The 26,170-nt window shown below is 48.5% G+C and overlaps 1 protein-coding gene across 1 annotated transcript in view; it reads right to left on the bottom strand.

Moving 5' to 3' along the window:
• ece2b (endothelin converting enzyme 2b) overlaps nucleotides 1-25,869 on the bottom strand; it is a 32,535-nt gene extending 6,666 nt beyond the window's left edge. The window contains 8 exon segments of the mRNA XM_085131358.1: nucleotides 2,717-2,905; nucleotides 2,985-3,050; nucleotides 3,263-3,409; nucleotides 4,895-5,019; nucleotides 5,169-5,384; nucleotides 5,849-5,984; nucleotides 9,358-9,444; nucleotides 25,570-25,869. Of these exon segments, the coding sequence (XP_084987484.1) occupies nucleotides 2,717-2,905; nucleotides 2,985-3,050; nucleotides 3,263-3,409; nucleotides 4,895-5,019; nucleotides 5,169-5,384; nucleotides 5,849-5,984; nucleotides 9,358-9,444; nucleotides 25,570-25,602 (999 nt within the window). The 5' untranslated portion in view covers nucleotides 25,603-25,869.
• Nucleotides 25,870-26,170: the final 301 nt, after the last annotated feature.

Here is a 26,170-nt window from a genome sequence, read left to right as displayed (position 1 = left end):
TAACAGTGTTGGGAAAAGAACAAAGGAGGGAAGTAAAACAGAGAATCCCAAAGGAGACGCTAACGTCCAGAAAGAATAAAAAAAACATAACCACGAAGAGCGAGCAGAGACATCAGAGTGTTTAAAGAGTCTGACACTGCAGACCAGCTGGCACATCTGCATTCACATGTATGTACACGTGTGCATTTGCTTGCACACGGTGTAGATACACTGTCAGTTTGCTCTGCATATAAAGGCCTTACACTCGAGCCCTCTGTGTTTGCCGGGGTTAGAGACCAGGTATAACCCAAGCTACCACCCCAAACACCCCAAACAATACCATTTCGATTTACAACTTACTACTCCGTCGCAAAAATAAAATCAAAATAATTAGCGAATATTTTAAATTTGCACTATGAAAAACAGGCAAATAATTTGGAGTTACGTTCCACAAAAGTGGCTCTGACTTCATGCGCATCTCAAACTTAGCAGCTCCTGTTTGTCTGTGAGAAAGAGCAGTGGGGCTTTTAACAGGGCTGCCTGCCTGTCAGCAGTAATCCTCAGTGTGGGAGCAGACTGCACCACCCGGGGGGGAGATGCAGAGATGGAAAGCTAATCCCTGCTGTCTGCTTTGCTTCAGCTTCAAACAGTCAGAAAGTCAAAAGCTGAAGTGTGGAGACTCTGCGGGGAGGAAACACACCACAGCGAATGAGCGGAGGCTTTTTTAAGACAATGGCACAGAAAGCAGCAGCTCACAGCTTTGACACGTTTTGCTCTCCGATCAGCAAAGCCCACGTAAAGTTTCCACAGCAGAGGGCCCTAAACAACAGGACTTCACCACAGGGTTGTGTACAGCGCAGCAGCGGTCCTCACAGCAACAGGTCCAGGGTCTGAATCCACCAGCCGGCTGAGGTCATTGGGTTTGTCCGTCCTGTGTGAGGCTACGTGACATTCCCGCACTGGCCGTAGGCGTGGACACCAACGGGTTTCTGCGTCTGCGTTACTGTGCGACGGGCTGAGGACGGGGCCAGGTTGCCCCGCCTTTCACCCTGCTACAGCAGAGCAGTGGGCCTCTAGACCCCCACAATACTGCAATGCATAGGTGGAACACGGCTGCATCTCTGACATAACAGATCACAAATCAGCAGTTTCACCTTCCTTCCTGTGTTACCTACACGCAGCAGCCAGGCCTGTGCACACTCACTGAGTGCACAGAGTCTGTGAAACACGGAGGAGGCTCAGTCGTGGTTTGGGCTGCGTGTCAGTCGGTGTTGGAGATCTTTGCTAAAAACAATGACTTATGAACTCAGAAAAGTGCCATCACGAATACAGGAGAGCTTCTGATTGGCTGCAGCTTCATTTCTATGGGTCAGGGATGGGCCGGCCCAGAGCCGGACCTCAGCATCACTGAAGCAGTGTGGGCTCATCCTGACAGGGAACAGACGGCAGAAACATCCAAAGAAGAAACCTGGAGAACTGAAGATCGTCACAGAGAGCTGCTCACACCAAACGTTCAATTTCAGCTCATTAGAAATGCACAAACTTTGTCTCATGTGCTATATTTCATGTTTCACTCTGCCTATTTACATTGACTCAAGACTTTTGCACAGTACTGTACAGCCTGCAGAGTTTGTTCTTTCGTTCTGCAGGAAATATATCAGCTTCTCATTTTCACTTCATTTCACACTGTGAAACAGAACTATTAAAAAATGTGCAAAAATATAAATTTAGATGCTTCAACAAGCAAAATCAAAGCATCTGAAACAATAAATGAAAGAATTAAAATGAATGTGGTAAAAAACAGAAAAGAGACGAAGAGGAGGAAGAGTCCAGACTGCTGAGGTCTATCTTCACATCAACCATGTTTATATAATAACCTGTTATCTAACCTCCCTCCCTCTCTCAGAGGTGCAGTCACATAGCAACGACTCATGGCAACGGTCGCCATGGGGACCCCCGAAGCATCTGCAGCCCTGGAGGACAGAGAGCTGCAGCAGAGAGGCTGCGCCGCCACGACATCAGAGCCACAGCGCCGACAATGAAACACATCTGCTGTATTACTGTGGCCACCGCGAAGATGGCAGGAGGGCGCGTCAGAGGAACGCGAGGAGAAAACACAAACGCACGGTCTGAGCGCTGCAGAACAAACGCTGTAATCTGACCTGAGATCAGATCTGACCTCAGGAAATGAACCCAAACCCAGTTAGCAGCAGGAAAGAGGACGCACACAAGCGTCACGCTGATAAAGACCGATGAACATCGGCCGTCCGTTTGTCTCCATCACCCCTGACAGCCGTGACCTCTGACCTTTTGTCCAACTGCTTTCATGTTGATTCTGTTAGTCAGGTTGCGTCTGCTCGACGCGTCTCTGAAGCAACCTGTCGGTGACTTTTTGAATATTTCCAGCAAACATTTTGCTGACAGTGAATTCTGCACATGTGACGCCGTTTCACAACATGACAGCCAATCAAACACAAAGTGAAGAACCGAAGCCTCCGTTCACATCTGCGACTCTACGTAGACCTCGCGACTCAAACGACGACACAGAAACGTGACGAGCCAGATGGACACAGGTAAAGATTCACTTCCTGTCCAACCTCAGAGGAAACAACCTATGTGGGAGGAGAGGCTCTGAACCCTCACGTCTTTCAGATGTTTGCCAAACATCACCAGGTTCCTTCAGTAACAGGGCCGTGATGTAACCAGACACAGAAACCAATCAGGACGCCAGCCTCACCTGCAGCTCCGCGATGGTGACCTTGTGGTAGATCTTCTCTTCGTCTCGCCGCTGGTCCTGTGGGACAGTGATGTTGGCAAGCCCTGTCTCAAAGTCCATGATCTGCTGCATCTGAGCCTGAGTGGAGCCCCTCTCGCCCCCCAGCAGCATCCCCAGCTCCACCATGTAGTCCAGGTACGCCACCAACACCTGGAAGAAGTTATTCTATTTAAGCTTCAATAAAGTCAACATGTCACTGGAAGAGGTACACCGCTCCAGGTATTCTTACCTTCTCATTGGCTGTCTTGTTAAGGTAATAGTCCCTGGATGGCAGAAAGAGCCCCGATTGGTCCACCTGCAGAAGAGATCGACACGGTGACTCGCAGCACAGAAGTCATTTGAAAGCTTCTCTTTCTGCTGTCGCAGACAAATACAAGAAGCAAACATCTGCAGAAGCATAAATATTCTAGCATTAAATAGTTTAAGTTAAAGAGGAAACATTTTACTGAGACAGACGTTCATTCAGTGGGTCGTCGCTGAACGTGTCACCAGGTGTTTCTGCTTCACCTGAATGACGTTGCTGTTGGAGTTTTTGGGATCGGCGCTGACTCCGACGCTGAAGAACGGCTGACCTCGGTACGGACCGGAGACCACCTTCAGAACATCCATGAAGTTGTCTTTGTCCCAGGGGCCCGTCATGTTCCAGCCTCCAATCTGCACACAGTTCACATGTTTACTGGAACAACAAACCAGAAACGTGGAAATCCACGGATGCTAACAGAACACCGTCATCCAAAATCCCATTTCCTGTAAATATATTGATGGCAAAGTTCAACGTGCTGTAGATGATAAAGTGAGGACCCTGCAGCAAAGGAAACCCACCTATCAGCTGCTCCCTCTCTGAGCTGGACTCGGTGGGAAAAACAAATGAAAGCGTGTAAATCAAACTGACGTTATCACTTCTGTGTGTTACAGACTGAATCCTCACCCTGTACGCTGATGATACTTTATTATTGATTTTGCTACATATAAATGGTTTCATTTTACTCCAATTAGGAAACATCCCACAGGAAGGAAGCACAGGATTACTTCAAAATAAAAGCTTAAAAGAAATGATTTTTTTAAAACTGGAATAAAACCAACTAAAGATTTTAAACAAATATTACAAAGTTTAACACAAAGATGCTGCTACAGTCCTGTGATAAAGGTGAAACTACTGTAATACTTGCAGTTCTATTATTTTATAATAATACATTTTATTGTAACTGATCAAACAGGAAGTTTGAAGTCGTAGCAGAGCGAGAACACGCTGATTGGTCCAACAATCATGTTTATAGTGTTCATTAAGTTTCCAAAAACACACGATGGAATAACATGTTTGCTTTTCACACACTTTGTGTTGAATCGTGCAGATTTCTGTGTTTTGTTTTGATTTGGGAAGCTTCTGAGCTACAACGATCGCATCTGTGGAACGACCTTCCTATCGCTATCCGTGCGTCAGACTCCGTGTTATCTTTTAAATCCCGTTTAAAAACTCATTTATTCAACATAGCTTTTCCATCTAGTTAGAGTCCCTGTTTTATATTTGGTTCAATTTCTTATTTATGTACTTTATCTTTCAGCTATATCTGTTCTTAGTAACTTTGTTCTTATATTCCCTTTTATTGCTGTATAATTAGCGCCCTTAACCTGATGACACATGTGGTACTTTGTTAATAGTCTTTTATTTATTGTCTTAATTTTCCTGTTTTTATTGTAAAGCACTTTGGTGTACCACTGCTCTTTTAAATGTGCTATACAAATAAAGTTGTATTGTAACGATAAATGTGCAATAAATGGAACAACAACAACGTTCCCATTCCCGACTTTGTCCTCTGCCGATCGCTCTATGTCCTTTACTTTGGGATCATTTGATTAAGCAGCTTGACTCACAACACAAAATTAAACCGTTGTGGTCATTTGTTATGATAACATACCAAATATCCTCAGTATTGTATAAATGAAAAAGGATTTTCTCCACCAACCACAAAGATGCTGAAGGTCCAAAAGAAAAAGTCATTTTACAGTAAGAGATGAAAACAATAATGTCTCGTTTCATTCTGCAGGACAAAAGCCAAACTCACTCACTTCTGTCTCCAACCTAAAACACTTGGAGCAAATTTGCCTGAGTGATGCGGTTGCCATGGTGACCGGCTGTACCTTGGTGATGAGGTCTATGAGAGGCTGAGCTCCGAGCTCTTCGATCCTCTGGGTGTTGAGGCAGGACAGGTAGTAGGACTGAGTCTTCCTCTCTGCTTCGCTGCTGCCGTTAAACGTCCCGTTCTCTAAAGAATGAAAACAAACTTTGTAAACTAAAAAGTCCGAGTTTAGAAAGCCGTCCGCGCGCTCGCCTTACGCAGCAACAGTAACGTTTCACAGTATTAACAGGGTGAAGCCAGCAGCGAGACCATTATCTCGCCGCCCGCCGCCGTACCCAGCAGGTGTTTGAGCAGCGCCTGGTTCTGCTCCCAGATGCTGTTGAAGGTGGACCAGCGCGAGCGCCCGTCAGGCAGCGGGTTCTTCCTCATCCAGCCTCCGCAGGCAAACTGGTAGAAGTCCTGGCAGGGGTCGGCGCTGCGGTCCATCGCCTCCACGATCTGACTGGCCACAGTGACACAGGCCTCCGACAGGCACAGGCCACGCCCACTGTCTGCAGAGCATCATGGGTGAGAAAAAAACTCAAGGTCAAAGAAAAGAGTTGTAATTATGAGAGATGGTGAGGAGGCAGCGCGGGGGGGGACGTCGTAGGGACAGTCAGGAGGACGTCATGAAGGTTATCATGGAGGCAGAAAAGATAAATATACAGAAAGGAAGGAGAATGGAAAAAGAGATGGAGACAAAGAAACAAAAGAAAGGAGGAGGCGTGGGAACGATCCATAACGTGGGGGAGGAGGGAACGAGAGGAAAGGCGGAGACAGGAATAAAGGAAAGGCTGAGGTGGACAGAAGGGCATCAGGAAGGAAAGGAGGACACAGAGATGGAAAGGCAAAGGTGTGAAGGTTAAGGAGGAGCAGCAACAGAAGCCAACGCCAAGGAAGCAAGACGGTCACCGAAAGGGGGAAGGAAAGGAGGCAAGGAAAAAGGAGGTAGAGGAGTGAAGGAGGGATACATCACCTGAGCTGAAGCCGAGTCCCAGGACCACCAGGCAGGCCAGTAGAGCCAGGAGGGCGGCCAGCAGCAGGACTGAGAGCAGGACCTCCAGCTGAGTCCTCCTCCCCAGGATGTCCACACCACCCTTCCTGAAGCCCACCTGAGACACAAAGACGGTGTCATCCATCCATCCACGATCCAGGTAATGGTCATATTTAAGCTCAAATCCACATTTAGGAAAACTGTCTTCAAATCTCAGTCTGGAAAATTCTGTTTTGAGATGAGCTGTGGTGAAGTTAGAGCGCCGACCACAAGGTCTGCATGTCCCAGTGTCAGGATTAGGGTTAGGGGTAAGTCTGTTTACCATTTACTGGGATTATACATGGATGTATGTGGACACAGGGATGAGCGACGCCACCTGTAGGCTCGTACTGGAGCTGCTATGAAGTTTACTGCAGCACAGTAATCAGAGAGCTGCAGCGCGTCCTAGCGGCTGCTCGAGCACACGGAGCAGGTCGGCCTGACTTCAGGCTTCACGTCGTGTGATTACTCACCTGCATGATTGAGGATGCATCAAGACATTTGTGCAACACGTTCACAAACCAAGGCTGCAGGTCAAACGTCCACAAACGAGAGAGTCTGTTTCCCGTTTCATGCCCCAAATAGTTATTGTGTAACCTCTTGGTTACATACAATACAACTTTATTTCTATAGCACATTTAAAACCAAAGGTACAGACAAAATAAGAAGTAAAACATTCGTTTAGAAGATAAAATTACAGGGTATTCATAAATATAAGGTATTTATACAGTGGGACATTAGTAGAAGATAAGTAACATGAGGGTAAAACATGGGGGAGTGCACTAACTAACTGAAAACACTCAGTCAAACAGGCGAGTTTTTAACTGAGATTTAAATGAATAGATGGAGTCAGAGGCGCGAGGCTGCCGGGCAAAAGCACCTCTGGTCTTTACCAGGATCCAGGCTGAACCAAGAGTAATTGTCCTGATGATCTTAGGGCTCTCCCAGGGGTAGGGATGCAACGATACCAACTTTTTCAAACCAATACGATACCGATACTTTGATCTGAGTACTTGCCGATACAGAGTACAAAAACCGATACTTCTACCACACACACACACACACACACACACAAATGCAATGAATTGGAAGACAGGTTTTATTTTATTCTCTGCCGATAAAAAATAAAATCTTAATAAAAATGACCACAAAAAAATTTCAAGTGAAAAATAAGCACTTCTGTTAAATTATTGCAGAGTCTCCACATTGTAATTTAACAAAATATCACTGAACTATTGGCACTGTCTCGAGCTTTCAGAATAATAATTAAACACTTCTGTTCGGAATAAAAATAAATACAAATTAGGTTTGAGAATAAATAAACTTTTAAATTGTTGCAGAGTGTCCATATTGTAAACAAACAAACAAAATAACAAAAGTATTTGGCATTGACAAACTCCTCATCACCCCGTGGATCATCAGTCCACTGTGCCATTAAACCGAGGACTGACATCGCGCACACACTGCTTGTCTTTACCTCTTCAGAAAGTTTTGGCACCATTATCTCCCTGATGTGTGGGCGGCTGGGAATTTCATATCGCAGCTCGAGTATGCTGAGAAGACGGTTCAATCCTATGTTTTCCACGACCGGCATTGGCTGGTCATCCAGAGCGATAAAATGAGTCGAGCCTCTGTTATTTTAACTGCCCGTGGATTTTCTCTTGACATTCATCGTTTTTCCAAAACCTGAGTTAAAGTTGGCTGTTCCACACTGCTGACATTTGTTTAGCCTAGCTACGGCAGCCTCCAGTTTCTCTTTTTTTATCTGGAGCCGCCAGTCTCACTCGCCTAACCCTGTGACTGTTTAGCGCGGGATGTCCCCCTAGTGGCCAATCTAAAAAACTACAACAAAAATGACCAACCACCCTCTGATTAATGAAATAAGTTAGTATCAGTTCATGGTATCGGTCAACTTTTACGAGTATGAGTACACACACATTTTACAGTATCGGCCCCGATACCCGATACCAGTATCGGTATCGGTGCATCCCTACCCAGGGGTATATGGACTAAGGAGTTCAGTGAGGTAGCACGGCGCAGTATTGTTTATGATTTTAAAGGTAAGCAACAGAATTTCAAACTCAATTCGGTATTTGACAGGGAGCCAGTGCAGGTGAGCAAGGACTGGGCTGACAGAGGCAAACCTTGTGGTTCCAGTCAGAAGGCGTCTGGCAGTGTTGTGGACAAGCTGCGATCTATGAAGAAGGGCGGAGACCAAAGTAAAGGGATTACAGTCGTCTAATCTAGAGGTCACAGAAGCATGGATACGTTTCTCAAGGTCCTTGTGTGGTAGGTAGTGCTTGGCCTTGGAGATTTGATGCAGTTGGTAGAAAACTAGATTTAACTACAGAGGATACTTGCTGGTCAAACTTAAAGGAGCTGTCACAGAGACACAAAGAGACACAAAGAGATTCTGTTTTCTTCTCGTTCAATATCAGAGCCAATCGTTGACGAGCGCTGTAACGGTGTAATGACGACGAAATGTCAGCCGAAAATAAATCCTGATAATGACGAACGATGAGGCCGCACCGTCTCCACCTTCGAATGTTCTAATGAGGATTTATAAATGCTCAGCGTGTGCAAAAGTCTTGAATCAGTTTTCTATACTTTGCTTGCCAGTAGTCAGACGCTCCTGCAGGTTCTTCAGCAGCAGTTCTCTGGCTCGCTGAAAAAGTACTCGTCAGATGTTTTTCACTCCTTTGCACTCCCGTCCTCCTCCCTGACCATTTTCACAGCAACATGAACTCTGACCTGTGTGACCTCAGCAGATGAGCCTGTCTCTGGTTAGAGGACCAGCTTCATGGTGATGCTATCCAGCACATGATGGTGGACCTCAGCACCACTGAAGCCGTGTGGGATCATCCTGAAGAGCCTGGAGAAGCGTTCCTGAAGATCGTCACAGAGCTGCCTTCACACTGATTCTCAGCTTTTGTCTGAGACGCTGGGTTTTCATGTTTTGCAGCAGTTCTCCTGCACAGTTCTGTTGTTTCAGACATCCTTGTTCAGTGGTGGTTACGCTGTGACGTAACTGAAGCCTGCGCGGTTCACCACAGGCCTGATGGATTAAGAGGTTGCAGACATGGGGCCAGAAGCTTGTGTCTGAACGCTCTGTCCTCCCCTCGCTGCCAAAATGTTCCCCCAGCAGCCTTGGTGGCGGCGCTCCAGACCTCCTGCTGCTCACTCTCTTTGTTGGTGGTGGACTTCACACTGCGGGGCCCCTGTTGGGTTTTCAGTCTGACCCCGCAAAGGCCTGCATGCAGGGGATTGATGCCACTGGGTCTGGGACTTCACCTGGGACCAGTTAAAAGGCTGAAAGTGGTTTCCACTGTCGCTCAGAGCTGCTCTCTGTAACGCTGAGAGGTCGCGACCTCGCTGTGACGCGACGGACGCTGCGATCTGAGCTTTACAAATAAAATGAATTTCCTGTAGATGTGTTTGCCGCGTTCACTGACCTCCACTCTGTCAGGAGACGAGGCCGCCTCAGCCGGCACGTCGGACGCCTCCTCCTCCTCCAGTGTTGCTCGCTTGTAGCTGGACATCTGCAGAGAGAGAGGCAGGCAGTCAGAGATGTGCGCGCTGACGCATAAATAAGAAAAACAGCCGAGAAAATTGAATCTGCGGGGCGGAAACACAGAGCAGAGCTTCTGGAAACGCTGCCAAATGATCATCAACCTTTATTAACACAGAGCCTCTCGGCCTGGCTCGGCTGACCTGCAGTCACGCTGCACACAGACGTGAACCGAGCATAACTGTGACAAACATGTTTGTCTTTGGCTTTCATTACAAATGTAAGAGGAACCTGTCGAACCAACAGGTGCACACACAGAAAACAGATTCAGCGAATCACACGCGTGTCCACGCTACACCCACAGGTCAAACCTGTAAACTCAGTTTCTACACTAAGATCACTAAAAGGCTGATTTATTTGACTTAATCTGAACAAAAACAGCTGATGTCCTGATGCACGCTCAATCATCCAGGTAAGGAAACCCCAAAAGTCAAAGGAGCTTGCAAAGAAAAGCGTCTGGACTTCTTTAAGTTGCTTGAAGACGTTTCGCCTCTCATCCGAGAAGCTTCTTCAGTTCTGACTACGATGACTACTGATGAACAGAATCAACCTGATGGACGTTCACTTGTACCAGAGGTGGGGTTCCTCTCCATCACTCTGGTTCCCGGCGTTGTCCTCGCGCCGCTGCTCGCTCTGAAAGCTTCTGACGAGTAATGAAAGGCTGCTGGTGACAGTGTTAACCTGTGCTCCGTATTCACCGTTGTTTCCGCCGCACTTCATTTATTATTCATTCGTTGCTGTCTGGACGCCGCGCTGGGCCCCGGGGACGTACGAGCTTGGATCTGCTTCAAACGTGCGATATCAGCTTTCAGCACACTCGGCTCCATTGACTTTCTATGGAGAGTTTTGAGACTTTTGTGTTGGTTCTGAGGAGATTTGCCAAAATTCTGTCAATACCACAACAATGATAGTGACATTTTCTGAAGCCAGCAAAAATACCTACGTTTTGATGTATAATTTGTGTGGGTTGAGTGAGAATTGAGCAAGTAGCAAGAAGTTGTTCGGACATGAAGAGAAGATTGCAAAAGCTAGAGTGGCTCACTGAAAGCCAACTGCATAGCAACCATAACAACGTATGTATTTTCTGAAAATTCAAAAAGATGAAACTCAAAACTTAAAGAGGGATAAGATTAAACGATAACAGATATGAAAAAGCTGAATCATACATGAATAGCCCAATAATTTGTGAACATTTTAAAGTTTAAATGGTTGTTCTATGTGAAAGTATGAGGAAGTAGTTAAGTTTCAAAAACAAGCAAGTTTTAGCAGAATTTTGGAAGTTTTTCATTCATTTCAATGGGACAAATTAAAGGAAAAAAACGTAATATTTTAAAAAGTATAATAGCAGAAAATACCAAAAATTTAAACTTTGTTTAACTTTGTTATCCAGCAAACTCTGCTTTTATTTTCTTCATCGTGATTTCACGTAGTTGATTATTGATCTGAAAACATGGTTTTATTTCCTGCTTATATACCGAAGTGTTAACAGAGGAGGTTTAAAGGCCCTGCAGGATGCAAACAGCCTGCTGATCTGTTTCAGCAACAGCTGCATCTTTGCTCACATGCATGTGCAACAGATGGTTTCCTTTAAAGTCGCTGCAACTCTGCATGTTCTGTATTTCAGTGTGAATCATCTGTCTGCACCACATGTGTGTAACTGCACAACTGTCCGAACACACAGGCTGAAGCATCTGTGATGAGCCTGGTTAGCGTAGAAAGCTCTGACAACGTTGGGAATCTGATCCACGTCCTTCCTTCATCTTGTTTTTCCATCAAAGTCAAGAATTAAAGAAACAACTTCTCTGATAAATCTGTTTAAGCCACAGTCGAACACTGAAACTGAGTCCATTTAAAAACCAAAGCGCTGTACAAAGCACAGCAAACACACAGAGAACAAAACAAACCTGCGTCACAGGTAACAGCGACGGCGCAATCATGTTTTCAGATTTAAAGATGCCGAGTGCTGGAGAGACAGACTGTTCAAAGTTTATGCACAGCGATCACACAACTTATCACCTTAGAGTTCGGAGTGTTTTGAGTTAAAAGAGGGACGAGGGAATCCGTTAAGAGACTTAAATGGGGCGATCGTGGCTCAAGAGTTGGGAGTTCGCCTTGTAATCGGAAGGTTGCCGGTTCGAGCCCCGGCTTGGACAGTCTTGGTTGTTGTGTCCTTGGGCAAGACACTTCACCCGTTGCCTACTGGTGGTGGTCAGAGGGCCCGGTGGCGCCAGCGTCCGGCAGCCTCGCCTCTGTCAGTGCGCCCCAGGGTGGCTGTGGCTACAATGTAGCTGCCATCACCAGTGTATGAATGGGTGGTGTAAAGCGCTTTGGGGTCCTTAGGGACTAGTAAAGCGCTATACAAATACAGGACATTTACCATTTACCATTTAAAAACAAGCAATAAAATCTTAAAATCAATTCTGGAGCGTACGGGGAGCCGGCGTAGACGAGCCAAGCCCGGCGAAATCTGGTGGCGTTTACATGAGGCTGTCAGGAGTCGGGCTGCACAAATAAATATCAGCCCATGTTGAAGGTGTTGGTGTGGAGGCCAAAACAGGCCGCGGGCGTAGCAGGCACCAAGGGGGGCCGACTGAAAACAGCTGATGATTTTGAAATGGAGATGGAACAATTTCAGAATAATGGTCCTCAATGAAAACAAAGACTCCTCAGAGGATTCAGAGGAATCTCTGTGCGCAGGAACATGGCCGATAACTGCGACCTTCATTAAAACACGCTCAGCAGAACCCAGAAACAGGACGAAGCAGAGCCAGCACCGCCAGGCAGCTGCTGTCCTCGGCTCTCAGACCATCAGAGACTGGCGTTGGCGAGGGAGCGTGGACCGTCCCTGCGGAGGGAGCGTGGACCGTCCCTGCGGGGGGAGCGTGGACCGTCCCCGCGGGGGGAGCGTGGACCGTCCCCGCGGGGGGAGCGTGGACCGTCCCCGCGGGGGGAGCGTGGACCGTCCCCGCGGGGGGAGCGTGGACCGTCCCCGCGGAGGGAGCGTGGACCGTCCCCGCAGGGGGAGCGTGGACCGTCCCCGCAGGGGGAGCGTGGACCGTCCCCGCAGGGGGAGCGTGGACCGTCCCTGCAGAGACTCTGTGTGTTTGTGTTGCGATAAATGAACAAATATGAGAAACGTGCAGTAAACTGAGAGCAGAGCGGGGCTCAGCATGAGGAGACGGTTAACTGTGATCAAATAAATCTGCACTTCCTCTGTTTACCCTCGGCCCCCTTCCCCCCCTTCCCCCACCCGACTGCACCTCCACCCCCTCGCTCATTGTGTGGCAGCATAAACAGCACAGCTCCACCCTGCAGGGAGAAGCGAGCGCTGATCCCGGAGCAGCAGAGACATAAACTCAAACAGCTGCGTTTTCACCACAACACCAGCTCACATACTGCTTATGGGCGCCATGGAAACCACCGTGTGCAGTGCTAACTGTTAGCGTGTTAGCAGTGAAGCTGTGCTGAAGGCGTGAGGATGATGATGATGATGGTCTGAACCACAGTTTACAGCTGATCTGAACTCTGACCAAAACTATGCAGACGCCCCCCTCGCCCCTCCTCCACCCTCACCCCCCTCGCCCCTCCTCCACCCTCACCCCCCTCCGCTTTGTAAGAAATCCCACAAAGTGGAGCTTCGTGTTGTTTGTGCTGAGTAAATGTTTCCCTTCAGGCCTGCGGGGGCGCGACCGCCCCTGGGGGGGCTGAAGTTTGAAGCTTTCACTGCACTCTCTCCTTTTTGAGTAGTTTGACTTCATCGAGCGCTTCGGTTTTCGTCACACTCCAGTGAAATATGATATTTTTACAGGGTGTCTTTATTGTTGTGGCCGCTGAATCACATGTTTCAGGGCCAACGAAGCATATGTTGAGCAGGTTGGCGGGGGCCCTGAGGGCCGACACACCTCAGAGCTGCCGTCCTGTTTCAGTACTGACGTCTACGCCAAACGAGGCTCTGGACCAGCTGATCTCCGAGCTCAGTGAACTCTTTGCTGAGGACTTTATAGACTCAGCCGCTGGTTTCATGTCTTAATAAATAAAACATGAAGTTCATTTGGAAACGACGTCCCGTTCGAGTCGGGGAAGATTAACGAGCGGTGCTTCGCTGTGGCTGCAGTGCGAGCTTGCAGCGTTCCTCAGCGTCTCGGACGGATCCACCGCCTGCTCGCCAAAAGCTCCGACAGCAGAGCCGCTCAGCGCGAGGCCTAAAGAGCAGACCTGACAAGGGGGCGTGTCTGCAGCTGTGACCACCCCGAGCAGACCTGCTGTCACACACGTCTCGCGGTTTCACACAGACGCTTTTACGTGGCCTACGCTTACATCAAAGGCAACTTTTGTAAGTATCCTGAAGGAACAGCCCCCCCAGCCCCCCCGATACGACCTTTGACCTTTGATGGTTCAATCAGAAACAACACAAAGAGGGACTTTCCTAAAAGCTAGATGTCAGTGAGTGTGATGGCTTCAGACAAGCGTGGGCCCGCACATGAGCCCGAGTGAGTGTAACCATGGAAACGTGCGTCACACCGACACTTATCCGAGTCGACCTCAAACAGCCGACCCCACGCGAGCGTGCGAGAGCCGGCTCAGAGCGGGCGTTTGCCGTGAGGATACACTCCAGCAGAACGAGCGGCGAGCTCAGCTTCTGAGGATGGATTTCTCCCACCGCGGGTCACAAAGGGGGCGCGGCAGCGGGTCTGTCTCAGTGTCAGCGGAGGGTGGGAGCGTCTTCCGGTCTGTCCTCGGAGGCTCCGCGGTCTCACGGTCCTGCTGTCCTACAGGAAACCAAAGGTTTCCAACTGTTTCCTTCCTCGGGACCCACACTCGGGGGCTGTCTCTCTCTCTCTCCCTGTCTCACTCTCTGTCAGTGTCTCTCATCCGGCTCTGTTCTCTTTAATTGATGACGCACACAGAGGGGGAGAGAGGGGGGAGTGGGTTGCTAGGAGACAGGAGACAGGAGTGTGTGTTATATCTCTCTGTAGAGGTTGATGTCATTGTGTGTGTGTGTGTAATTAAATAATGCCAGTGAATCATCTCCATTCAGCTCTGATGGAGTTCACTGCAGCTTATATAATGCCTGTCTGTCTGTTCTGGATGTGAAGTCTTTTGTCCCCTCACAGCCTCCGTACTCAAACATGACCTGAGGTACAAACACCTGAACGCGAGCTTCATCTCGGTGCTGCTGACGGGAAAAACTCCACATCCACGAGCGACAGTAGCCAGTACATCGCTGCTCATTACTCCAAGCAGACGCCCGAGGACTCCAGCGACACTCTTGAAAGGATCTGGATTCACGTGAATCGTCTGAACTGCTGTGAAAAGCATCTGATCTCTGGTGCAGACACGTTGCCCTGTCTGCTGACACTCTGCACCATCCTCCATCACAGACTCCGGGCTCCTCAAGAGCAGCTGGATTTCACCTGATGCAGGAGACGTCTTCACTTTGAAACGTCAGACTTAAAGGAGTCCAGGTGTTTCTTTTTTTAAGTACGTCAGACTTCAGACCACGACTGGGACGACTGGGAACCTACAGAGATGATCCAGCACTCGCTTTGATTTCACTGAAGTCAAAGTTTGCAAAGAAAAGCGTCTGGACTTCTTTAAGTCTTTAAGAAGTCCAGACCTGGATGACTGAGAACCTTCACAGACAGAAGTCAAAGTTCTTCTCATTAGTGTAGAAGACAGAGCATCCGGACTCGCAGGCTCAGAGGTTGTGTTTCATTATCTGAGCATTTCTCAAAATCCCACAGCTTTGCCTGGAATAATTCAGGGAAGCTAGCATCACTCCGGCGCACAAAGAACCAGCTGGGCTGGTTTTCCACCCGATGATACGCATCATGCTCGATGCAAACAGAATAACCATCATGCATCAGTCCTCCCCGAGGGGGGGGAACAGAGGAGCCAGATTATCCCTCCTCCTCTACCAGCTGGCAATCTTAAAACACTAGTAGAAAGTCCTTTTACTTTTGGAAAATTGAATTTGTATATCCTCTACAAGGTGTTGGTACACGTGGAAAATGTAGTTATGCTATAAAGACGAGACAGAGTCTTGGAAAAAGGAAACCCGCCCTGTAAAAAGCATCCATGGTCTCGGGAGTCCGCTGATCATGCAGACTCGTGTGTTTAGTATTTGCTGTCATGTAAAAGGACGTCTGTGTTCCACAGAAAAAACACGGTGATGTTGGAAAAGCACACGGACAATAACCAGGTTAGACGCTGTCACCGTTGCCAAGTAATGCTCAGCGAGTATGAAAAGAAGCTAAACAGTGAAAAGGTCAGCTGAACACTGAGCGCGTGCAGAAACACATCAAACTGTATCAGCTGCAGGTCTTCAAACGCTCCTCTTCAGCAGCACAGACAGCAGAAAGAAGAAGAACCTCCGGAACAAGTCCAACCCGAGCCGGGCAGAACCGCAAAACACCCTACATGAGTGGGGCCTCGGTGTACGTGAGCCTTCACTCAGCGCCTCGATGCTACCTAGATTTACTGCACCGTGAAACAATCGAGCTTTAGTTCCACAATGAAGGAACTCAGCGCAGTAAATACTGCGTAAATCATACAGCGGTGAAACACCATCACAGCAGTTCTAAGACCGAGCCGCTCTCCTCGTGCTGCTGGAGGTCAGCAATGACTGAACCCAACACCGAACCATCCAAAAGCTCTGACTGAGGAAACATCCTGCTGAAAATGATTCTCTCTCAGAGCTGCTGATGACTGCATGATCTTTGGACAGAGAAGACAGATGGGTTGAAAGAGGAGTGAACGAAGCAGCTATGACTGTCTCCCAATTCAGGGTCTGCAGCCTTAAAGTACGCAGCCTCAACGATCCTCAAGGGCCGCGTACTTAAAGACCGCTAAGGCCGGAAGTGCGAGGCTTGTGAAATGGAACGGTCTAGCCTCCGTTGCGCTGCCCAGGTTGCCTAGCAACCATGATACTAACAGCTGGAAACGTTTCATACAGCTTTGTTTGACAGAAATTAAGGATAAAATCTTATGTTCATTTGTTTGTTTCTACCTGAGCTTTGATCATTCTCTGATTAAGCTCAGCTATTTCACAGCGTATATTTTAAAGTAAAGGCTTTAAAACCAAGTTAGTACAAACGTCACTAATGTCACATAACTTTACCGACATGTGGCCAACAGTAATGTTTTAATGATCTTCATTATTAAACATTTGCACATAAATAAGTGACATAATATTCAGTACTTACTTAAGTTTACTCTTCGGGTGCCCCTCATCCGCCGTTTTTTTCGGCAAAATTATCCACACCCACCGCCGCGCTATGCATTCTGGGATATGTTGGGCCACGAAGTCTACACCGCCACGTCCTTAAAATTCACGGAAATTAAGGACGCATTTGAGGGCCGCATTTCGGGCAGCCTTCGAATTGGGACAGCCTTCGTCGCATCGCGGTGACGTAATCGGCCTTAAAATGCGGCCTTTAAGGCTGCAGAGCCTGAATTGGGATACAGCCTAAGTCCAGACTCCCAGATGCCTCGATGCCCACTCACATCCTGGGCCATTTGACCTCAGTAAGTCACATGGTAGGGTGGGGCTAGGCTTCATAATGGGTTCACCTGAAACCTTGGCTGATTGTGACCCACACCCGTTTTCACACCTTGGCTCGTGTGATTAAGTAGAGGATCAAAGGGGGGACAATCCCATAGGGCTGAAATCCGGGACCAGTTGCTCTTACAACTGAAGAAGCTTCTGGGATGAAACGTCTTCAAGAAACTCAAAGAAGTCCAGACGCTTTTCTCTCCAAGCTCTTTCGACTACGATGACCTGGATGACTGAGAACCTTTACAGTCATTTCCTAACCTTAGTCAACCCACCAGTGACACAGTGCTGCTGCTCACAACAAGCTGCTGCTCACAACAAGCTGCTGCTTTAACCAACCACAGGCTTCCTGTGTCCACGTCATCAGCTACACTTTACCTCCATGTCAGACTAAGGCTTATTATCAGCTGCAAACATTTGATTGGTTACAAGCTGCAGTTTGTAATTCATAAAAGTATCTTTGGTGATGCCTTTGGCCAACATGTATGGCGTTATTTTTGTGCCACTATTCTGAGCGCACGTAAAAGAAAAATTGCAGGTGCAAGCGTTGCAGGAGAAATTTATTTTGAGCTTGGAAAGGCTGAATTTGAGTGAACAAACTTCATTGCTGCGTGCAAAAACTGTGTTTCAGTGTTTGCTATTATCCACACACACAGCAGCCCCTCTCGCTCAGTTTTTGCATGTGTCGCTCACGCTCTCAACATTTCTGCCCGTGCGCGCTCTTTCTCTACACCGTTATATTTGTGCCACAAAAACAGCCAATCACAGACTTGGATGCAAAAATATCTGATTGGCTGTTTTGGTCTCCAATCAGCTCGAAATGACGAAATGCAATATCCCAGAATGCATTTCGTCCAAAACTCAAACGAGGCAGTGGCGGAGGAATGCAGAGGGGCAGAGTTTGAAATATTACTCTTTCTGGGTCACAAAATAAACTTTTAAGATATTTTCAGGTGAGAATGTTTCTGCGTAAACTTCAAATATCTGCTCGATTTATTAAGACATCACATATTTGCGTAAGTGCTCTGACGTTTCCTGTTTTATTTTGAAGAGGTCCTGTGTTCCTGTGTTTAGTTTTACTCTCCCCTTGTGACGTTGTTATGTTCATGTGTGTCAGCTGTTTGCATTTCCCTCGATATCCTCCTGTGTGGATTTGGTCCGTGTGTTTTCAGTCATTCCTTGTCAGGTCGTGTTTTCACGTCTCCAGGTATCCACGCCAGTTCTCCACGTTTAAGGTTTTTTCATGTTTTAGTTTTAGTTCCCCCAGTTTAGGTTATTGTTTAGTTTCACCCATGCCCTTTGTTTGTATTTATTTTGCCAGCCTTTTGGTGATTGTGGCTCAAGAGTTGGGAGTTTGTCTTGTAATCGGAAGGTTGCGGGTTCGAGGCCCGGCTCGGACAGTCTCGGTCGTTGTGTGATCCAACAATCAGCACACAGCTCTTTGACAGCTAAAAAATACCGTAAACGTGTTGGATATTGTTTTGATAAGTATGGGTATTGATAAGATTTTCAGGATTACGATTCCATTTTCGATTCTGTTTAACGATTTGATTCTTTTTTAAAAAGGAGAACACTAAGGTAGATTAGCTTAGAACTTTGTTTTATATCTTTTCTTTGAACAAGATAGAAATTTAGGAGTAACATGGTCTTACAAACCCAACAGTGAGATCTTGGCTCACTGATCGTGGCTCAAGAGTTGGGAGTTCGTCTTGTAATCGGAAGGTTGCGGGTTCGAGGCCCGGCTTGGACAGTCTCGGTCGTTGTGTCCTTGGGCAAGACACTTCACCTGTTACCTACTGGTGGTGGTCAGAGGGCCTGGTGGCGCCAGTATCCGGCAGCCTCGCCTCTGTCAGTGCGCCCAGGGTGGCTGTGGCTACAATGTAGCTGCCATCACCAGTGTGTGAATGTGTGTGTGAATGTAGTGTAAAGCGCTTTGGGGTCCTTAGGGACTAGTAAAGCGCTATATAAATACAGGCCATTTACCATTTAATAAACTGCTCGTTTTCTGTTCATCCACGTCGCGTTTCACATTCTGTTTCGGTTTGCATTTGAGTCCTGTTTTCACAACACATACAGTCTCGGCCAGACTGTGACACACGTGTATTTAATCTTTATTCTGAACCTGACCAACGAATTCTTAGTGTGAAGATAAACTTAATTACGGTCCTTTTGCTAAAGCCCTCCCCGACAGCTTGACACTTTTTACCCATCTAAGTGTTGCAGCACATTCATCCGTCGTCTTGATGACGCAGTGCAACGGTCAACTTGGCAAAATTAAGCAGCTGTTGCTTTCCAAACCTTACAGGAGAGCACGACTGATGCTGCACTGCCTACATTCTGTTGTTACAGCGCCGATGCTTCTCATCAATCCTGGGAAAAGCGTGTTTGTTGGTTCTAAGACAACATTCATCGGTGTTCGTCAATGTCGACCAGCACATCAATGCAACATCTCAGTGTCAGCAGATCGAAGCTCATCACACAAAGCTGTTAGAGGCCATCAAAGAGCCTGTGAAGGCCACACTTGGGAACTTTAAGCCAATCTGTTCAGACAAGTTTCAAAAAAAAGAAAAAAACCTGGCTGGTGTCAGAAGCGGCGTTTGAATTCCCGGCCTGGTGGGGACGCCCATTCGCTCATTCGCCGCCACTTTCACTCCTCGTCTTGGGAGTAAAAGCAGAGCTATCAGCTTATCGCTGACTCAGGCCCGCAGCCTTTGTTTGTGCCGTGAATCGTGTTCGGAGTGTAACCACAGAAACCGGCAACAGTCGCTGAATTACTGATGGGTGAAGAAAACATGATTACGGTGAGTCTGTGCAGAGCCTTTCACAGGCTCTCTAATTGGATTTTGCGTTCCTTTAAGCGGCGCTCAGGAAGAGCTCGGCGAAAACAAACTGCTCCTGAAGGGGAGCGGGCGCTAACACCCCCTCCCGTGGAAATAACACCGGCTGCTTTAAAGCGGGACTTCAGCAGGTCTGCCGAGTCAGAAGAAAACAGCATTTTAAAAACTGCAGCTTCGCTCAGACGGGATTAAAACCGCAGGGGGCGTCAGTACTCCCTGCAGTCCCGGATCAGCTCGCTGCTCGGGACGCTGAGCAGGAAAATCACGGAAACCTTCACGCTGCAATCTTCTTCTTAGTTTGGGTCACGGCGTCTACGATGAAGGGCAAGAAAACAAATCGAGAACAGAACAAATCAGGCCTGAAGACCGCTGCACCAACATCCCAGGAAAAGGAGCGAAAACATTCCCGTTACATCAGGCAGCCGCTCATCGTGACCTCCAGTTCCTCTGCTGTAAGCTTTCCTTCAGGGAACAACTACAGAGACCTGAGAAAGTGTCGTTTTGCCTGATTTCCCAACAGATGGATGAACTTGTCTGTATTTATGCTTCCCTTTGGCTTTAAAGGTGACGCCCTCCGAGGAACAAGTCTCGCCATCGTCGGCCATCCCGGTAAAGTTTCCAGACAGTAATCTGAATTCCCAAGCGAAATAAACGAGAAATACCCCAACTTTGATTTAAGGGTCACCGAGCAGTCGCTGACTGAGATTTTGTTCTGAATTAGGCTTATAATCCCACTTACACACACATCACAAAGCACAGGGACGTGCATGTCACCTCACCTGGGCTGCAGGTGTGTCTGTGAGTGGCTGCCTCACTGACAGCCCAGGTGAGCCCGAGTTCATTACTCCGGGTCATGTCGGTGCTCTCAAACCTAAAATAGCAGCACCACGGGGGACATGCTGTCCTCGGTCTCTCTGTAGGACATTAACTTCCTGCCCTGATGACGGCTCACAGACACGTGTGTGAATAATGTGTGTTACACACATACAGCACTAATACTCAGCTGTAATACCCTGAGCCTAACTCACCCTGAGCCTCACTCACCCTGAGCCTAACTCACCCTGAGCCTCACTCACCCTGAGACTAACTCACCCCGAGACTAACTCACCCCGAGACTAACTCACCTTGAGCCCAACTCACCCTGAGACTAACTAACCCTGAGACTAACTCACCCCGAGACTAACTCACCCTGAGACTAACTCACCCTGAGCCCAACTCACCCTGAGCCCAACTAACCCTGAGCCTAACTCATCCTGAGACTAACTCACCCTGAGCCTAACTCACCCCGAGACTAACTCTCCCTGAGCCTAACTCTCCCTGAGCCTCACTGACCCCGAGACTAACTCACCCTGAGCCTAACTCACCCCGAGACTAACTCTCCCTGAGCCTCACTCACCCTGAGCCTAACTCACCCTGAGACTAACTCACCCTGAGACTAACTCACCCTGAGCCTCACTCACCCTGAGACTAACTCACCCTGTGCCTCACTCACCCTGAGACTAACTCACCTTGAGACTAACTCACCCTGAGACTAACTCACCCTGAGCCTAACTCACCCTGAGCCTCACTCACCCTGAGACTAACTCATCCTGTGCCTAACTCACCCTGAGACTAACTCACCCTGAGCCTCACTCACCCTGAGACTAACTCACCCTGTGCCTAACTCATCCTGTGCCTAACTCACCCTGAGCCTAACTCACCCTGAGGCTAACTCATCCTGTGCCTAACTCACCCTGAGACTAACTCACCCTGAGCCTCACTCACCCTGAGACTAACTCACCCTGTGCCTAACTCATCCTGTGCCTCACTCACCCTGAGACTAACTCACCCTGTGCCTAACTCATCCTGTGCCTAACTCACCCTGAGACTAACTCACCCTGTGCCTAACTCATCCTGTGCCTAACTCACCCTGAGACTAACTCATCCTGTGCCTAACTCACCCTGAGCCTCACTCACCCTGAGACTAACTCACCCTGAGACTAACTCACCCTGTGCCTAACTCATCCTGTGCCTAACTCACCCTGAGACTAACTCATCCTGTGCCTAACTCATCCTGTGCCTAACTCATCCTGTGCCTCACTCACCCTGAGACTAACTCACCCTGAGACTAACTCACCCTGTGCCTAACTCATCCTGTGCCTCACTCACCCTGAGACTAACTCACCCTGTGCCTAACTCATCCTGTGCCTAACTCACCCTGAGACTAACTCACCCTGTGCCTAACTCATCCTGTGCCTAACTCACCCTGAGACTAACTCATCCTGTGCCTAACTCACCCTGAGCCTCACTCACCCTGAGACTAACTCACCCTGAGACTAACTCACCCTGTGCCTAACTCACCCTGAGACTAACTCACCCTGAACCTAACTTACCCTGAGCCCAACTCACCCTGAGACTAACTCACCCTGAGCCTAACTCACCTTGAGACCAACTCACCCTGAGACTAACTCACCCTGAGACTAACTCACCTTGAGACTAACTCACCTTGAGACTAACTCACCCTGAGACTAACTCACCTTGAGACTAACTCACCCTGAGACTAACTCACCCTGAGACTAACTCACCCTGAGCTAAACCAAGTCTCACTTTAACTCTAAAACCAAGTTTTCATCTTCAAAAGTTCAACTGACAGAGGTCAGAAACACCAATCTGCTCTCTGCACACACACACACACAGACACACACACACACACACACACACACACGTACACACACACACAAACACACGCACATGCATGCACACACACACACACACACACACACGCACTCGTTCGCATCAAACTGGCGTGACTTTATAAACTGAACACTAAAGCTGCCTCGTGATCTTTACCACCTGCAGGTCATCACTACGGCAACCACCTCCCATCCCAGAGGGCACATCATCACTCACAGTGACTCCTCATTGACCCCTGACCCTCCTCCACCCTCCGTCAAACCTCCACCCAGTTCCAAGCCTGTATCTCTGCCCAGTAAACTCCACCTGCTCTGCAAAACTCAGATTTAAGAAACTGTGACGGAGCATTCAGGATCCATCAGTTAATGGAGAAGAAGTCTCAGCTCCAGTCATTAGGCTGATGAAGACGAGGGTGGGGAGGACGATAAACACCGGTTATTAGAAGAAATGGACGGGAAATATTCTGCTGCCAGCTGGAAATAATGATGATGATGATGGAAATCTGATTTTCAGGGTTTCACAGCTGAGCAACAGGAGCAGGCGGCGGCTCTACCAACACACAAGAGGCCAAGGAAAAAAAAGATGATGATGACGTAAGTGATGAAGGTCAGAGGTCACACTCGCACACGTCTTCGTTTGTTTTGTTGCTCAGATGGAAACTGTGGGTGTCTTAAGACAGGAAGTCACAGAGCTGCAGACAGGAAACAGTAAACCCTGCCCAGCCCACACACACACACACACACACACACACACACACACACACACACACACACACACACACACACACACACCAAACAACCAAAGAAAGTGGATAAAAACTCTCTCCGTGTCAGTTAGAGTGGAATGAAGGTTTAAAGGTGCTGGTGTGTGTTTGTGCAGCTGCACTGTGACAACGACACACGTGGATCTTAGACGGCGCTTCAGCCTTTGCTTGTCCAGACTCCGATTTTTGGGGCAACAGAGTAAACGGGGACAAAAGACCCACAGACCAAATAGTAACCTGACATCACATGTCTGAGATCCAGTACAGCGTTCCCGGACGTCCAATCACCTGCTCTGTAGGTATAATTGTGGGCTCTGCACAGACTCTATTTAGTTGCTATCATCTCTTCATGAACTTTTCCACTCCAAGTGAATCTAGAGTGGAAAAGTGACCTCAATAAAAACCACCGAGGGCTTTCTTCCCCTGAGCTCGCCCCCTCAGGCAGTCTGTGCATCAGCCTGTTTCAGTCTGAGATCCTTGCAGTCGCCAAACCGGACGGCCAACAAGCGATGCTTTGTTTTCCAGACTTTCCACGACTTCCTCTAAACTTTGTTAAACACTTCCGGGAGAGATTTTCCTTCCAGGAATTCGCCCATTTAAACTCAATTAAGCTGAATAATAATCTTTTAATTCCAGGAAACTATTGATACGTTGCATTCATGACTGCAGACACAGCTCATGTGTTCATTCTCTGTGAGACAAACTGCAGAGTGCAAACAAAGTGTTCCTGTTTGCGTCACTTTCAGGGGGCTCGGCTCGGGTCTGTTCTCAGTGCAGATAAATCAAATCAAGCTCCAAACAGGTGAAGTCTGTTCAACACTGCAGCTGATCTAAGACATGTGATGATGTTGCTCCAGCACACTTCACCAAGAAGACGTGGACAGCTGATACCACCCACTCGAAGCGTGAGCGCTGATGTTTCACCAGTAAAGTGACGGCGCGGCGTTAAACGGGCCCGACGGGCTGATCCTGTGGACGTGTCAGTCTGAGGCCTGCAGGTGTGGATCTGCAGGTCTGACAGCACACACAGAAACCTCAGCGTGTCACTCCTCGACCAGTGTGCTCGGTTACTGTCTGAAGCAGTCAGAGTGGCTGCTGCTCGTACCTGTGCAGGGCTCAGCTATCATCACATCCTGGGTATTTAAGGTCCAGCCCAAAACTTCCTGTTCTGCGAGTCCGGCGAGCCCGTCGTGGGTCACACTCCCACTATGCAGACACATTGTTAAATAGCTAATAAGAAGCTAAATCACAGTCAGACAGCAGCTGCTGGTTTTACACACAGTTAAAGCACAACACCTCAGATATCCTCACATTCGCACACGTGTGTCTGCGTTCCTGACAAATCACTGCAAAGGTGAGTATCAGATCTGGAGTACCACAGGGCACCCGATGAGGACCTCTGACTCTTAGTTGTTTTATTTATGTGCAGCTGCTCCCACTTCCACCCACACCCTGATGACACTGACTTATCTTTGCATCCTGCCAGCAGACCCAGTCCTCCACGCAAACCCAGCAGCACCGATCAGAGCAGTGTCCTCTGGGAGCAGGCGGCCTGCTGCACACTCGCTTCACTTTATTCAGAGAAAACTGATTTTGGTCTGTACAATCAATGTCCTGCTTCGTAACACCTGTGCAGGCTGAAGTTAATGTTTAAACTTTACATTAAGAGGGGCGTGGCCTGTTTGACAGCCGCTTGGTGATACAGGTAGCTGCTGGGCTTCACCTGGGTAACAGGAGTCCCTGAAATACTGTGTGCTACTGAGTTACAGGTGTGTGTGTGTGTGTGTGTGTGTGAGATGCTCCAATACGGTCCTATCCAAATATGGTCACTTCTGGCACCATAAAAACCAACACAGCCGTGGCCAGAACAGCAGACACCAGTGGGTGGTGTCACGTAGCAGGAGCAGATTTACCTGCAGCACAAGCTCACTGTCCACCTGAGCTCAACAAGGTGAGGAGAAGAAGAGTGTTTGTGTCTGTTCTTCTTCTGTGGTTATAAACAAACCTAAACCAGTGTGTGTGTGTGTGTGTGTGTGTTTACAAACCTGTGTGTCACACTCATTTCTGATCAGGCTGTTTGATCCGTGACGTCACTGTCAGGTCAGCCCTGATTTCAGGCCAGCCAGTGTTCCTGCTCACGCGCACATGCACACGCCAGCGTGCACACACACCGACGACAGTGACTGACAGGTGATCAGCATCACAGAGAACACGCGTGGGCTGCGAGTGTCACGCGTCCGGGCGCGGTGTGCGTGTGTGCGTACTCACGGTGTTCCGGAGGTCCTGCAGCGCTACGCTCATCCTGGAGCTCCGTCCCCGAAATCAGAGCTACCGACGACCGCTCCGCCGGCCCATCCTCCCGGTGTCCGTCCGTCTGTGCCGCGCTCTGCGTGTGTGGGTGCGAGTCTGTGTCTGTGCGCGTGTGTCGTCCCGCTCTCCTTTTGTCTGTGTGCAGCAGGAGCAGCAGGAGGAGGATCGGGAGGTTTTTCGGTTTTCTCCGCTTCCCTCTCTCTCTCTCCCTCTCTCTCCTCAGACCCCGCCCAACATCCAACCAGCCTCTTCCTCTCACAAACAAACACACCCCGAGACACACAGGGACTGACGTCACTCACACGGCCCTACGTCACCTCCTCCAGCTCCTTGTCGCTCTGTGGCTGCGGTAAGTTTCCCTCAGTTCCGCACTGAGTTTTTTGTGAATTCACCACGCGTGGCCTCATTCACCCCCCCGTGGGGCGAAAACCCACCGCTGTTAGCCCTCCTCCTCCCTTAATATTACACTTTCATTTCTTCCTCCAACTCCCAGAATCCACGGCGGCAGTGACTCCTGTGACCGCAGAGCTTCAGCCTCCACGACCCTGAAGGTTTAACG

This window comes from Neolamprologus multifasciatus, chromosome 14, assembly GCF_963576455.1.
Source record: "Neolamprologus multifasciatus chromosome 14, fNeoMul1.2, whole genome shotgun sequence".
NCBI classification, from domain to species: Eukaryota; Metazoa; Chordata; class Actinopteri; order Cichliformes; family Cichlidae; genus Neolamprologus; species Neolamprologus multifasciatus.
Note: the sequence above shows the minus strand (reverse complement) of the source record. Positions and strands in the feature narration are given on the sequence as shown.